This window comes from Schistocerca piceifrons, chromosome 5 (assembly GCF_021461385.2).
Source record: "Schistocerca piceifrons isolate TAMUIC-IGC-003096 chromosome 5, iqSchPice1.1, whole genome shotgun sequence".
In the NCBI taxonomy this organism is placed as follows: Eukaryota; Metazoa; Arthropoda; class Insecta; order Orthoptera; family Acrididae; genus Schistocerca; species Schistocerca piceifrons.
In genome coordinates, this window is record NC_060142.1 from 232,724,052 (window position 1) to 232,740,792 (window position 16,741).

The 16,741-nt window shown below is 40.3% G+C and overlaps 1 protein-coding gene across 1 annotated transcript in view; it reads left to right on the forward strand.

Moving 5' to 3' along the window:
* Positions 1–285: 285 nt before the first annotated feature.
* LOC124798907 overlaps positions 286–16,741 on the forward strand; it is a 172,386-nt gene continuing 155,930 nt past the window's right edge. Inside the window, exons 1-5 of the mRNA XM_047262437.1 lie at positions 286–371; positions 7,069–7,208; positions 7,293–7,349; positions 7,450–7,605; positions 11,901–11,997. Coding sequence (XP_047118393.1) covers positions 352–371; positions 7,069–7,208; positions 7,293–7,349; positions 7,450–7,605; positions 11,901–11,997 — 470 coding nt within the window. The 5' untranslated portion in view covers positions 286–351. The remainder of the gene's footprint in view (positions 372–7,068; positions 7,209–7,292; positions 7,350–7,449; positions 7,606–11,900; positions 11,998–16,741) is intronic.

Below are 16,741 nucleotides of genomic sequence, written 5' to 3' on the forward strand. Positions count from 1 at the left end.
CTCCCGCTCCCACCGAATACGAGTCATAATATTCTGCTCGTTATACAGAAAGGAAAACCCATGAGAACAGACCAGACCTTTCGTCTTTCACGGGTGGAAGCACTGCGTGACGGGTGACAGGAAAGGCAAAAAGGTGTAGCATTTAGCCGTTCGGGGAAACCAGTAAAGCTAGTTCATGTGTGGCGATAGAGCGTAGCGGATCGTGAATATCTCTTCCTTGTGCGGACAAGTGCAGCGAGAACGCGAAACAGGACTTATCACCAGTTTTAAACAGTAGGCAGCCGAGCAGTGTGTCGATGTAACTACGTTGCCAGTGATTACACGGTGTTTGGCAGTGCCTTCGCTGTTCACATGCTTGTATTATGCCTCAGGTGAGTACACGAGGGAGTTCGTGGCTTGTATTGCAGTTTATTTGGCTGGTGTTTATTTATAATTTAAGTTCAACTATAAACATTTGTCCACTGTACTACGGTTCACTCAGATCTGTCCTGTAACGGGCTGTTTTCAAACATTGTTCCTCTGCGGTGCAAAATATCGAAAACAACTGCAAAAAGGCTGCTCATTTGGTAACAACATTGGCGAAAACTGCATAAGAATGATTTCTGGAAAAGCATTATCGAGTCAGAAAGAAAACTGTCAAAAATACTCGATTATATTAGTGAACTGAGTTCTTATCATCTGACAGAACGAACCACATGATACTGAGTGCTTCAGAAGCAATCTATGAGAGGCAGAGAAGCGTAAATGCGGTGTTATTATTCGTGTTAGATAATATTAGCAGCTAACACGTTTATTTTAGGTAAATATTCTCCGTGAAGATCTTTATGAGTATACTGGCAGATCTTGGAAAAGTTTTCGGGAGGTGCCTGCAAATGCAAAGTAAATTAATAAGATACAGTTTCGTTTGACTAAACGGTTAATGAGTCACAGTTGGATTCATTCAAGAAATGCAGATACCCGGAGAACATGACAAATAGAACGACTGGAACGGTGAAACAGAGTTCACAGTTAGAGCCATGTTTAGCTTCATTGGTAGTGTACTGGGAAACTACACTTCATCTGTGAATACTATGCCCGTAAAATGCCAGTACCAGCGTTACTGGTAGGCCTATACAGCTATAATATTTACGTCTTCCATTATGGTGGACTATTTAAGAATACAGAGGAGATACAAAGAAAGCCTTTGATAGTCACCCAACTGACAGAGGAGAACGTAAAATAAGTTGATGTTCTAAATACGCTGTCGAAGAATGACACGGAGCGAGATTGCATAATGGATGAGACTCTGCACTCTCATTCTAAAGCAGAGGGATTTAAATTAACCCCTTTGATGATGGCACAATCGATTTTCCTCCCCATCCTTGTTCGTTCCGAGCGCCATTGACAGGACGTTAGACGTTAATCCTCTCCGAAGGAACTTGAATATTTGGTGAAAATCAGAAGAATTCGGAAGATAGCGTGGAGTGAGGGACGCAGGGATGTTCTCCTTCCCCTACATAAAGTTCTTGTTGCTCTCGTAGAGATTTATTTCCCTTGTCCCTGAGAAAATTTTTCATTGTAATAAAATATTTTTTTCTTGTTTTCAGATTAGTAACAGTTCACTCCATTCTCATATGATATTCTAGCAATCGAAAATCATTGCGCCATGAACTGCAGCAAATAAAACTTAATATCCGATACCGTTGTCTTATTATTTTAGGTTCATCTTGCACTAACTTGTGTTCTGTACTGTTTAACAGAGACAAGTGCTGTGATGTTGAATTTCAGTTTCCTACGTTGAGCTCAACACGTGATAATGAAACAGCTGGCATGTATAAATAATTTGTTTCATTCATTACACTGGATTTAGTGTTATTTCCCTGGGTCAACGTAGATGTATTGACAGTGTATAAGTAACAACTTCGCATGGAGAAGTAAGATTACAGACATAATGAAAAGCTAGCAGATATGTAACTGTCTCATTTTTATTCAACATTACAAACAGTTGAAACAACGCTTCAAAATTAAAAAACAAAAAAAAAGTTTTATTACGTGTTTTGAGTATGTACAGGTCGTTTATAATGGTGGTACTGAGGTTTAATTTATTTACTGTGTTCGTCTTGCTACATCTTTACAGTGCAGTTTAGTCTGTAGGTCTTGGTATACACCATCTGATCAAAAGCATCCAAACACGTACTAGTGGATGTCAGCATGGGGTGTGTGAATCTATCCTTCGCCTTTGTGACGGCTTGAACTCTGCTGAGGTCACTTTCGATGAGTCGTCAGTGTCAGTCTTCAAATGCCGATACCAGAGATGGTTCTGATGTTGGACGGTGGGGTCTGGAGTGAAGTCGACAATCTAACTCATCTCAAAGGTGTTACATAAACTTCAGCTCGGGACTCTGGACAGGCCAGTGCGTTTCAGGAATGTTGTTGTACACAAACCGTTTCCTCACGGATGCTGCTTTAGGACAGGGTACATAGTCATACTGATACGATCATTGCCTCCGAACTGTTCCTCTACTGTATGTAGTACACAGTACCGTAAAATGTGTTAACATCGTATTAAGTGCAATAAGCAAGTACCAAAATACCACCTCCTCCATACTTCATTGTTAGCACTGCACATGATGGCAGGTAAAGTTCTCCGAGCATTCGCCAAACCCAAACTCTTCCATCGGATAGTTGCAGCGTATAGCATGATTCATCACTCAAGATCACTCGAATCCAGTCATCCAGTGACCAGTAGCGTCGCATTTTACGCCACTTCAAGCGTAGCTTGGCACTGACGACGGGAAATGCATGGCTTATGGGAACTGCTCCGAAACTGTATTCTGTTCTTTGTATCTGCCTACGCACACTCATTGCATTAGCTGGATCGCTGGTAGTATTCAGAAGTGCAGATTTCAAGGGACTTTTTACAAAAACCTTCCGCAATGCTCGACTGTCTCTGTCTGTGTCAGTACATGAGGTCTGTTTGGTCTCGATTTAGCTGTGGTTATTCCTTCGTGTTTCCCCTTCACAACCACGTCACCATTAATCGACTTGGGCAGCCTTAGGAGGGCTGAAATATCCATGATGGATTTGTTACTCAGGTGATGTGATTAGTCCACGTTAGAAGCCAGCGACTCTCCTGACGACTCATTCATCTGATACTGCTGTTCTACTGCCAGCACAATACTCTCTGCCTCGTTTTATATTGGCGGCTCCACCTCTCTTGATATCTAGTGCTCAGTTCCATATTGTATGTTTCTGTAATCACAGGTAGGCGATGCTAGATGTGGTGTAAGGAGGAACGTCACTGGGCAGTAGATGGTTGGAAACGTGAGATTTGCAGCGATGAATCATGTTATACGATGTGGCAACTCGATGGGAAGGTTTGGGTTTGGCGACTGTCTGGAAAACGTTACCTACCATCGGTAGAGGAACAGCTCGACGACGAAGATTTTATAAACAAGGGAATGCACCCTGTCTTAAAGCAGCAACTGTGAGGAAATGTTCTCAGGACAATAACTTTTCTGAAATGGACTGGCCTACCCAGAGCCCCAACCTGAACCCAGTGGAACACCTTTGCGAGGATTTAGAACGTTGATTTCGCTCTAGACCCCAGTGCCCTATACCACATAAGACAGTATACACTGTATTGAAAGACACGTTACAACGATACCCATCGATTAAAATACACAACATGAACATTAAAAGAGAAACAGCCTCACGATATTTGGGAGTACACACTGACGGAATGCACAGTTTCACCCAACACATGCTCATAACTTCCAGTAAAGCAGAGAAAATACTCTACGAAGCTCCAGCATAAACAGTAGATAGTACAGACTATCTGTCACACACGTGAGTATACTATTTTCCTCTGTATGAATTCGTAGTGAGCTTCGGAGCAAGTACACGGGCATGTAGGCTAGCTCCAATGACCAACAGGACCTTGGGATTCGTGGAGAAATGAGTGTACTCATGAGGCAGTCGGGGACATTGTGCACTACAACAGCAGAGGCGCTGTGTGTGGTATTTGGTGTCTTCCCGAACGACATAATGAAAGGATGCAGGGCCATGTTGCTATTGGCTTGAAGACACGGTAAGGTGAGGGACATAATAGAGGAAAACGTCGAACACCAAGGCCAACTAATTGCTTGGTGGTTGAACGTCTGGCAGTGGGAGTGAGACCAAAGTGATAAAGGCTGTAGGTTGTACATCATTTTCCCGAACGTCAGGGAAAGGTAAAAGATGAATCATGCCAATTGTGGCCATGGCATGGTTGATTTCCTGACTGGTCATGGCCCATATCCAGCGCATCTCTAGTGCATCCCACTTTCTATGGACGGCAATTGCCAGTTTAGTGAATATGTATCAGCCGAATGTATCATGCTATACAGTACTCACACACACGGCGAAATGTTACGGGAATTAGAGCAGAAACACTTCAGCACAAACACAGGTATCCAAAGAAATCGGTACAATTAAGTGAACTAACTGACCACATACTCAAGACAGAATACACCATCTACACTTATGCTCATAAATTAATGATAACTGCAGAATGTGGTGCCACACAACGTGGCACTACACGAAACAGGCGCTAATACCATAGGCACATAGGGAACACACACGACACAGATCTGTAAGTCCATGGTATTGGTGATAATTTGAGAAAACCGTCCTGAAACACATGTGCTACAAAACGCCACTATTTACTGCGCATGTACCCTGACATCAATATGGGATATGATCACCATGCACACGAACACAGGCCGCGCAACGGGTTGGCATACTCTGGATCAGGTGGTCGAGCAGCTGCTGGGGTATAGCCTCCCATTCCAGCACCAGTGCCTGTCGGAGCTCCTGAAGTGCCCTAGGGGTTTGAAGACGTGAGCGATACGTCAACCGAGAGCATCCCAGACGTGCTCGATGGGGTTTAGGTCGGGAGAATAGGCAGTTCACTCCATTCGCCTGATATCTTCTGTTTCAAGGTACTCCTCCACGATGGCAGCTCGGTGGGGCCATACGTTATCATCCATCAGGAGGAAGGTGGGATACACTACACCCCTGAAAAGGCGGACATACTGGTGAAAAATGACGTCCCGTACACCTGACCTGTTACAGTTCCTCTGTCAAAGACATGCAGGGGTGTATCCATGTACTATGTTCCTGACACCATGCTTTACGGGCTCTCCTGTGACCAGGGGTCAGCGGAAAGTACCTCTTAGGTCTCCAGGTGAATAAATCATGTCTGTTCAGTCGTTTGTAGACTGTGTGTCTGGAGACAACTGTTCCAGTGGCTGCGGTAAGGTCCCGAGCAAGGCTACCTGCAGTACTCCGTGGCCATCTGCGGGCACTGATGGTGAGATATCGGTCTTCTTGTGGTGTTGTACACTGTGTACGTCTCGTACTATAGCGCCTGGACACGTTTCCTGTCTGTTGGAATCGTTGCCATAATCCTGAGATCACACTTTGTGGCACACGGAGGGCCCGTGCTACGACCTGCTGTGTTTGACGAGCCTCCAGTCGCCCTAGTATTCTACGCCTCATAACGTCATCAATATGTATTCTCTGAGCCATTTTCAACACACAGTCACCATTAGCATGTCCGAAAACGTCTGCACACTTACTCGCTGCACCGTACTCTGAGATGCACCAACACATCTCTGTGTATGTGGACAGCTGCTAGCGCCACCGTGCGACGACCGCAGCTCAAATGCACCGTATGGTTATACCCCGAGGTGATTTAAACCCGCAAACCGCCCTCCAGAGCGATGTTTCACCATGTATCAGCATTATCCTTAATTTATGAGCATGAGTGTATAAGCAAACGAGATCTTACAGGCAAAGTAGTAGACGACAAAGAGATGACATGTTAGTTCAGATGATGACTCCAGGACAATGGATTCCTCCAAAACCGATTTAGAGGACGTAACTAACGAAGAAAAACATGTATCCACTCAAATATAGAAACATTTGACATGGATCAACCCAATGACAAATTGTTATGTAATCATGGCCAGTTACTACACCAGGTGCCACGTTAAACCAGTTACTTTAATGATACTGGTTTTAGCACAGAGCATAAGTTAGAATAAGAGTTCACACATGACAAAACACACGAAGAATCACAATACATAGCACACACAACACATATGAATAATAATATTTTATCACATACTACACAAACACCGCGTAGAATGTATAACCCAATGTGGCTGGTTATTGTACCAGGCACTCGGCTTAACTGTGAAGCACTAGCCTGGAATTAAATAGAATAGCATATTAACACACCTCAGTAAGTAACCTTGGGAGGCACTGCACGGGGATGTTGGGTTTGAGGTCTCATTCTGAGACCTGCTCCCTGGGCAGTGCAGGTGAAGGAGCAACTACCACTCAGTCTCCTTCTGTCGTTCTTCTTAAATCTAAAAAAAAAAAAAAAAAAAAAAAAAAAAAAAAAAAAAAAAAAAAATTTTTACATCTTCCGATTTACGATTTCATTTTCAATGGATGAAAAGTATAATACATCTACCATTTACACAAAGAAAGAGTACATAAGGTCTCTACGAAGCTCTGCCTCCACATAGTGCTGCATGGGCCACGGATCCACAGCCTCAGCTGCGTATCAAGAGCCGCGTGGTTGGGGTCCTTGGCTCCAGCTAAGGGGACTGATTGGAGCATTACAGCCCGCACGAAACTTGCTAGGTGGCAGGCACTAGTAGTCCAAATGCAGCACGAATAAAACGTGCAGCTATGCATTACTACCTACTCTGGTTTCGGTTCTTGAGGATAAATGGGCTGCCAATTGCTCCACAGATAATCAGACACGTAATTCAAGGTGTCCATCCCATGTTAATGTCCAGTCATAGGTGTCTGGATACTTTCGATCAGATAGTGCATTTAATTTTTCTTTTCATTGTTTAGAGAAAAACCTGTCACTATCTGATTGTTTATCATCGTTCATTGAATTTGCTTGATTCTTTAATTTAAACGTTTTCGGGTTAGCAATATAGTAGATAAACTTACAAAAATCATTCACATATGTACTTAATTTCAAATTACTCTTGTTAATTAAGGCTTTTAAAATTTAACTTTCAGATTTACTAAGACAGATATGTGGACCATTTTCATTGGTTTTTCTTCACTGATTGGAGTCGTAGTTGTAATTTTGGTAATCTGTTCATTCTGCCCAGGTTGTAATCTGTATAAGCGAAGAAACAACCGGACTGTTTATAAGCGTATGTATCTTGCTACTGTATAAAGATAGGTAACTTGAATAGATTGAGAGTCACGTATTCATACTAACAGATATGAATTTTCAGGCTTTGGCAGGGGCGATACCTCATATGGGCGAAAAAAGAAGGGTAGTGTTAACAAAGGTATGTGAGTGAATACTTCGTGACCTTGCTTGACTTTCATTCATTCGCTGTACTTATTAGTGGTATTGGACATGCAATACTAACAGAAGGTAATTTACAGGTGTCAAAAAGACAAAAACCTCAGTGCCGTCGTTAAACCAGATACCGTCTGTGACAGTTGTTGCAAGTCAACCTGTGCAAGTGAATTTTCCCCAGTTGTATACTCCAGAAAAAATTATGAGGCACGCTGTGTACAATCAATTACCTCAGCCACAAGGTACACCCTTCCTAACTAAGTAACAATTGAACTAAAATTTATCCATACTGCATAGGAATTGTGTGCGATCTGCTAATGTATTATGAAGTACGAAAAAAAAATGCTTCTTGTCTATTGACACTTTTTTCGTATTTACTTCACAAAAATAATTTAAATAAAAACTTTTTAATATAACACGTTAATAAAATGGACTATCTGTATGGGGTTAGGAATCTGTATGGGCTTAGAAGAAGTTATTTTATCTTTTTAGGCCATTTTAGAAACGTGTTATATATTGAAGCACCAAAGAAACTGGCACAGGCATGCGTATCCAAATACAGAGACAAGTGAACATACAACGCCTATATAAGACAACAAGTGTCCGGCGCAGTTGTTAGATCGGCTACTGCTGCTACAATGGCAGGTTATCACGATTTAAGTTAGCTGAACGTGGTGTTATGGTCGGCGCACGAGTGATGGGACACAGCGTGTTCGAGGTAGTGATGAAGTGGGGATTTTCCCGTACGACCATTTCACGAGTGTACCGTGAATATCAGGAATCCAGTAAAAGATCAAATCTCCGACATGGCTGTGGCAGGAAAAAGATCCTGCAAGAACCGGAGTAACGTGACAGAAGTGCAACCGTTTCGTAAATTGCTGTAGATTTCATTGCTGGACCACCAACAAGTGTCAGCGTGCGAATCATTCAGCAGAAAATCATCGATATGGGTTTTCGGAGCCGAAGGCCCAATCGTGTATCCTTGATGAGTCCACAACACAAAGCTTTACGCCTCGCCTGGGCCCGCCAACACCGACATTGGACTGTTGATGGCTGGAAACATGTTGCCCGGTCGGACGAGTCTCGTTTCAAATTGTATCGAGCGGATGGACGTGTACGGGCGTGGAAACAACCTCGTGAACCCATGATGCCAGCAGGGGACTGTTCAAGCTGGTGGAGGCTCTGTAATGGTGTGGGGCGTATGCAGTTGGATTGATATGTGACCCCTGATACGTCTAGATACGACTTTGACAGGTGACACATAAGCATACTGTCTGATCACCTGCGTCCATCATGTTCATTGTGCATTCCGACGGACTTGGGTAATTCCAGCAGGACAGTGAGACACCCCACATGTCCAGAATTGCTGCAGAGCGGCTCCAGGAACACTCTTCTGAGTTTAAACACTTCCGCTGGCCACCGAACTCCCCAGACATGAAGGTTACTGAGCATATCTGGGATGTCTTGCAACGTGCTGTAGAGAAGACATCTCCACCCCCTCGTACTTTTACGGATTTATGGAGAGCCCTAGAGGATTCATAGTATCAGTTCCATCCCGCACTACTTCAGACATTAGTCGAGCCTATGCCACGTCGCATTGCGGCACTTCCGCGTGTTAGGCAGGTGAACCAGTATCTTTGGCTCTTCAGTGTATAAAAACTTTTTAGTTAAATAATTATTTTCTGCTTTTTGATCTTGTGTGTGTGTGTGTGTGTGCAGTTTTTCAATAGGTTTCAAGAATTTTGTTGAGGTTACAACAGAGGATGTGACAAGTTCCAGGTGTATTTCAGTTTATTTTCACCTAAGTCGTCCAGTATGTCGCTTCGTCTCACTTATATTTCGCAAAAGGCCGTGACGGTAAAAGTTAGAGAGATTCGAGGTCACCGGAGGCTTACTGGCAATCGTCCGTACTGTAAAACATTCGCAACTGGAACAGGAAAAGGGCGGAATAGCAGCGGTACACAAAGTACCCTCTCCAGCCCCCTCCCCTTGCTACACACCAGACTGTGTAATTCTTTAAGATACCTTCCGTACTACACTGTCGGAGTTCTTTCTACGTATGGTCCAAGTTTAGTCAAGTGGTGTTACTTGGCAGTGACACATCATACGAAAGTTACTTTCGTCCTTAAGTTTTGTGCACCAGTGTATTATGCTGATTAAAACTGAAAATATAGTGAAGTCCTAATATTCTCCTTACTTACATCCATTGAAGTTTTGATTAAATATCTGATTTACCATCGTTATTTTAGAGGTTTTTTGACTTAATTACCAATAAATAAAAATCGCCTACCCACGATCTGCCCTCTAAGAAACTTGTTAGCAGATCTTATCAACTAGCTTACCTGAAAGGTTGTAAGCATATCAACATTCCATTAATCATAGTTTATCGACATTATTCTCCTCATATGTACTTCAATGAAATCCTAAATGTGGTTCACAAATGCCACTACAAACATCATGGACTACCTGAGATGTAGTAGCTCTTCTTACATTATGTTCCTCGTCGGCTAAAATCGTTCCGATTTCTCTTCAGTTGTTATGAGAAACCAGTGAAAAGCGTTAACCGAAATATGTACACAGTTTTGGAATACTGCTAATGAAGGTTGGAACCGTAATTCAGCACTACCTCCAAGCGAAGCGCTTCACATTTGCATATAAATGCAAACAGCTAGGCATATTTCTTGTTTTCCTACGCCGTTTTGCTTGCTTCAACGGTATCAACACTCTCACCGGGCGAACTAATCCTGTCTGCGTACCACAGTTTTGCGTCGTGGTTATAACTCGGGTATATCGAGTGATTCGGTGTGGCAACAAACAACATTACGTTCTAGCACTGGTAGGTTGCACTCAAACTGTCGTGTTCTCCAGTATAAATGCTTGGTCACAGCAAAAAGCGAAAGCTCGTGAACGCTTGTATTCGCTCCGGTGTAAAGAAGGCTTAATTACGTTTATATCGGCGATTGTTCAGAAGCCTAAGTGGAGGAACTTTCTCCTTTTTCGTATGCTGAGTCCTTTCAGTCATGACCTGGGAATTCTTTGTCTGAGGTATTTACTCTTAGCTTATGTTATTGAGGTAAGTGTGGGTACAGTACATTATTCTATTTGTATTGTTCAGAGCTTGTTCAACGATTGATAAACTGAAATTTCATCCATCTTCATGTGTATCAAAGTGAGCCGCATTTTGATTGCTGGAACAAGGCGCTTAAAATTGTAAGTCCACAACTGATTCTTAATGTTTGCTTGGTTTGTTTGATGCTAAATTGGTCGATGTTACTATAAAAATACTGAATAAAACGGCCTCTTGTGGCACCATTGGCTAGCAAACCACAAAAGCTTTCACCGCAGTCAACTGGTGAACTATCCTCATATGCCACCAGCTTTATCCTCCAGTCGGTGCGTTGATCTTGTCACATGTAGTTGAAAATAGTTAGTACAAAACTTTAAATTAAACATTTATCAACCATTCCGAAATTGTCACTACTGCATCGCCCACTCAACTAGATGTGATTGTTCCGTACAATAATACGTACTTTCATGTAATACAACAACCGATTTGATGTTCAAAACTGATAAATCTTGTGTTCTAAATATTGTTATTTCTCCGAAACTACTTATCGGATTCAGAAAGGTGAAGTGCAGTTGAATTCATCTCGTTGACATCAACAATACTTCCAACACACCTGTTACAAAAGAAGAGACTGGTACCGAAGTCTCTGTAATTAATACAACTTCAAAAAGAGACTATACGTCGTTAGTGAAGACTTTCTTACCATTACATGAGTGAAAACAGAATTACGATATCTTAAACGAATCCAAAAATTTTTTATGTGGACAGCTTACTGAGATCACCCATTATGCTCACGATAAGCCTGTATCACATCTAAGTCTTTCTCAAGCGACGTGAGAAATACAAACTACGAATTATAGTTTCCCAAGTAGCTCATCTTGATAGCAAAGATGATCTGTATAATTCTATGTAATAAAACTGAGACAAAAGTTAATTTCGATTCAGCGAAATCACTGTGATCATAAGTGAACACAAAACTAATGTGGGGTAGCAGATGTGTACCAAGCTATCAAGTGTGATTCGCTTGTTTCGTAAATTAAAGTCGTGAATGGTTTACAGCCGAAAGAACTAAAAACGTTAACAGTATCTCCCCTTAATTTTAAATTCTCTCTGATATCACAACAGCAAATAAAGAAAGAGATTTAACTTTTCATAGGGATTTAGAATACAAAAAACTAAGTAAGAGCCAACGTAGCTGCAGATCTTTGCCTTAAGTTCCATGATACGTTAACATTGACGTACCCTACAAATATTTTGAGAGATTCTCACAGTGATTTCTCTGTTTACAATGGACCATCAGCATGCCAATTTGGAAACATTACTTCTGTACGTTGATACATATTTGTCTACGTCTTAAAGTTTCAAGTTACCATTTGTATCATGAGTTTTTAATTTCCTTAGATATGTGTTGTGTTTTGAAGCCGACATGTCATATGATAAAACTGGAACATTATTATATTCTTTTTGCAGCTGTCATGCAGTCTCCGGAGTCTCCACCACACTGTATTGTAGCAGTTGCATATGATTCTCGTCGTATACTGCTAGCACATAACCCAATATACCGACAGTAAAACAAATCTCAGTAGAAGTATTTTTTAATATTTCGCCCAGTACAGTGGTAAAATGTAGGTACAAAAGTTAAGACGTCATGATCAAAGAAGACTGTGTGATATATTCTTACGAATAGAAGAAAGTATTTCTTGGAAAATACGAAGATTTAGTTATTTCTGCCGTATATTTGCTGAGGGAAAGCGATGTGGGGTGTTATTTAAGGAGTTAAGAATAGGTAATAAAACCACATACTATAAAAATCACAGTATTTATTCTAATACTGGTTTTTTGCAACCTAGTAATATTAGTACATATTAGTTTTACGTAGTACTGAAGTGTACTTTCAAAGTCTGAAAACGGAACAGATAGTTGAAATTGAATAACAATCGAATTACAAAAGTCCTGGATGTAGTCTTCCCTCCATGTGTCATCAAAAACCTGCAGTACTACTCTTTACTTGCACAAAACAGTTATGTTTAAGGATTTAAATAATTCAAATTGAGAACTATTTAACAGTACATTGTAACATGCATGTTTACATACACTAAGTAATGAAAACCTACTCTGTGCCATGCTCATGATTCAAGCTACTAGGTGTTCCTCATGTATGAGAACTATTTGTTTTCATTAATTCGCGCACCCCCTTCATTACTACAGAAACACAAAATTTTGTAATGGTTCTGTGAAGGCAGGTAAAAGATTTTCGAAAAATAAATCACATTGGAAACGCAATTTATGAGAAATAACTCTGGACAATGTTAGTGAATGAATACTGTGGTTGTAGAGATCTATTACTAATTTCTGTTATATAGAGAGCTAGCACTAGCAAACCATCACTGAGGGGTATCTTTCAAGGAAATGTATTACCATTAAATTCATATTAATATTATTGTTATGTAAATACTATTATTATTATCATTATTGTTAATTACACTACAATGTGTCGTATAATACTGTTTGCCAAAATTCAATCTTTGGTAACTTTCCTGTACTGACATTATTCCACAGAATGTAGCAAATCGTATCAGTGAAGGCGTGCAGAGGATCATGGATGACGAGTTAACTAACGCATTTGATTATGTGATATAATACATAATGCTGTACGCCCATGAGGAAATAGCTCTTGAAGAATAAGGTGTAATGAAATTATTTCGTAGGCTCATTTTCTCAAGAGCATAATTTTTCTCGCTCTCAAATAGTTCAGGTGTTATGTGGAGGGCTTCCAGGTAGTGGAAGTGTGGATGAAAATTATGTCAAAAAATAAGAAAGCTAAATTTGTATTATTTGTAATTGAATTTCTGCTGTAGAATATCTTGATAGACAAGAACACTCTTTTTGGCTACATCCAAAGCATTTATTATGACATTAAAAAGGAAAAGATTCACAGATATTGAAATATTTTGTGACCCATTGCCTGGCTTTGTGTAACAATAATGTGTATTTTGCCTAAATTCCCAGCGTTGTAGCTTGAATGCGTATAGATTACTGACTAGTTTTTCCCACAGTTCATGGATACCTCAACTTCTCAGGGTAAGTAATTGACAGAGGAAACTGATTCTTTACCCTGCTGTCACACTAGTAAGCTTAAACGTAGCTCCTCAGAGACCAGCTGTCATTCTGTTAGTAATCAACTTGGCATCTCGCCCGAATCAGTATGGAGATTATGGCATCGACATTATCCTAAATAGTATTCAATGAGCTATACATGCACAAACAAATACAATCTGCAATAACTCACCCAGTGGAAAGTCTAGGCAACAAGAGCCATATTGTCACGACCAACTGAAGGTTTGCTACCCTAATCAGCTTTAGTTGTTCACCTGTAGCACCCACACACTGAATCAGACCACGGAAGTAGTTGCACATTGCGAGTATACTCGCTTTCTTGGTCTTGGATGAGACCAACTATACGAGACAGTACTCGGATTTAAATTTTGTCTACTGTGGTTTGCTCGACCTTTGGTGTAGTTCAGGGTAAAGAATTCAAAAAAATTAAACCTAAGAAATAAAGTCTGGATGTCCATTGTTTACAGTATAGCTAAGAGCCCCCATGAGCTAATACACGAAATAATATTCAGAAAGAACAGTCAGCACAGAAAGACGGCTCTGGTGTGTCGTTGGGCTTAGACATGCCGCTCAGCTACCTCTGAGGGAGCCGGTACTCATCTCTGTCACATGAACCCAATGTTTTAATTTAATTGTAGTCCAAATAAATGCAGCCAGGAATTGCTAGTCTAAAATCATGCATCACTCACAGCAGTTTAATTTTTACAGAAATCTTGGTTTATTACTTTTCGACACCACAAATGAAATTTAAGTTCACAGTTGACAAATTAAATCAATGTTCTACTGAGGATTTGTATCCAATGGAAGCTATCATCAAATGGCGATAAACTCCAAAAAACTTTCTCCAGAACTGTTAACGTTCAACTAGCGCCACTTCAGAATACAAGTCTCACACTGCCTAATCGCGAAAAATATAATAAGTCCAACTTGTTAGCTGGGTTAAGCTGCAGAAGAAAATGAAGACCACCAGAGTTTCTCCCGCATGAAAATTCTCATGTCCAGTTCACAAGCTGAATGCATCTATAACAGGCATTAGTGTATAAAAATGCTCTATGTTTTCGCCAACGACACTCCACAAAAATTTTACAAGGCCAAAGTGAAAAACTTAGGATTATTCTGTCGCCTGCTAAACGCAACTGTCTCGTTGCCCGTTTGAATTAAACCCCCAAAGATCTTGCCTCATAAAGGTTCTCACTACGATTGTCTCTTCCAAAATGACCGCCATGCTTATAAACCATTGTACTGACAAGAATCAAAAGAAACATTTTTATTATCTCAAAATACTAAAAAACCATAATTTTAACATTTTATATACGTATTACACATACATATTACAAAATACACTAAGCTTTTTCTACATGAAATTTCATTTTCCTCTGTCTGCAATAAGTAATGATTTTGTGCTGACAATCGCGGTTTTTCAGGTTGATACTCCCTACTTGTATCTAGTTTTGGGTACTGCTATTACTATTATGATTTTCATTCTTATTTCGTCAAAAAAAGATTTCGTGGTGCAGAAGGCACATTCCGGCCCATAATTCAAAACTGTGCACTATTTTAACATGTCTACTATGATTGCCTGATAGAGCTCAACGAGATCTATCCATTGACACCTCATTTGTCGTAAATGCTTACTTCGTTGCCGAAATATAAGTTTTTATAGCTGGAACAATATACAAAATCTTTAGTTCTACAGTAACTTATAAAGTATTTCAGATATAGAGGGCGTATCTTTACTGGCACAATTGTCTTATTTTCCTAGGTAAAACGAGCCTACTAGCTCCTCTGTGCCTCAAGTGGAGTAATATTTATTAAATTTTAGTCTTACTTTTGTACACTGAAACATTTCCACAGAGTGGCAATTCAGACCCTCTAACGTCTGGGTTTTTCCGCCTTGGGAAACGGTCCAGCCATAGCTGTCAGCCTCTGGGGAGTGTCTCACGCCAGTAAAACGTCTGGTTGCGCTGATGTTTTGGACAAGGAACTGACCATACACGTCCACCTTCAGAGAACACCTGGCTGTGCACGTTTTACCCTTCTGAAAGTAGCGGCTCGGATGTGTACTATACTTGCCTACTCCAATATCGCTTGATTATTCTCATTTCACTTTAAATTCTTTATTATTTTTTGTTTGTTGTTTTATATTTTCTGTTAGAATTTATATTTTAGTTTATGCTACTGAAGAGATGAAAACAGCAAGCAGGTTCAGAATGATGTAGGTTGCAGTAGGTATTCAGAGACGAAGAGGTTTGCTTGGAATAGAGTAATGTGAAGAGCTGCATCGAACCAGTCATTAGACTGAAGATAACAACAAAAACTTTGTTATGGTGATGATTGTCATTGTTTAAACAATCTACTATTCCTTGCCCATTACATTACTTTTAAAAATGAGTCACCATAATCTAATCACATGGTAAATGTAGAATACCTAAACTCTCAAGCAGGGGCTTACAGAAGTTTCTAGATTAGCATATTTTACGATTCTAATGGTCTTTTTTTTGTATTCTGAAAACCCACTTAGCTGCTGCCAAATTATCCGAGAATATGTCCTCATATTGAAGATGGGAAAGAAAGTAGGCATAATAGGTAGAGCCTACTCTTAATTGTTTCTTCACATGACTGACATATTTTAAATAGCGTTGAGATTGATACTATTTAAAATTTCCATCACAAACTCAGCGACGTAGTTAATAAGTATGCTTGGTCAGTCAGCTAGTCATGCACCTAGATCTCATATTGACATAGTAGCCACACACTTAACGGGTGTACAGCACTCTATTAACAGTGGTTTCATCCTTCACAAATTGGGAACCATTGTTAAGTGAAGAACAGTTGCTTATTTGCTACACGTTCTCATAATAAAATTTTCTTCTCTGCATCAGTCTCTGTGGAAACTATACTACACCGCAACAGTACTCCTGTGGCAAAAGTAAACAACCAGCGGTATCTAAGGAATACTGATCATGTGACTGAATCATATAGGCCACCATTTTCAGTGATTCACGTCGTTAATTATATTACCATTGTACACATAAAAAAATGCCTACTCCAAAAGTAAACAAAAGCTCGATGATTCATTGGCACAAAGACGTGGTGTACACAGACATGAGACTACATATGGTAGTAGTAATCTAGATTTCGCTTTTAGACTGAATAAATCTTAATAGTTTTAATTTTGATAAGATGAAGACGTC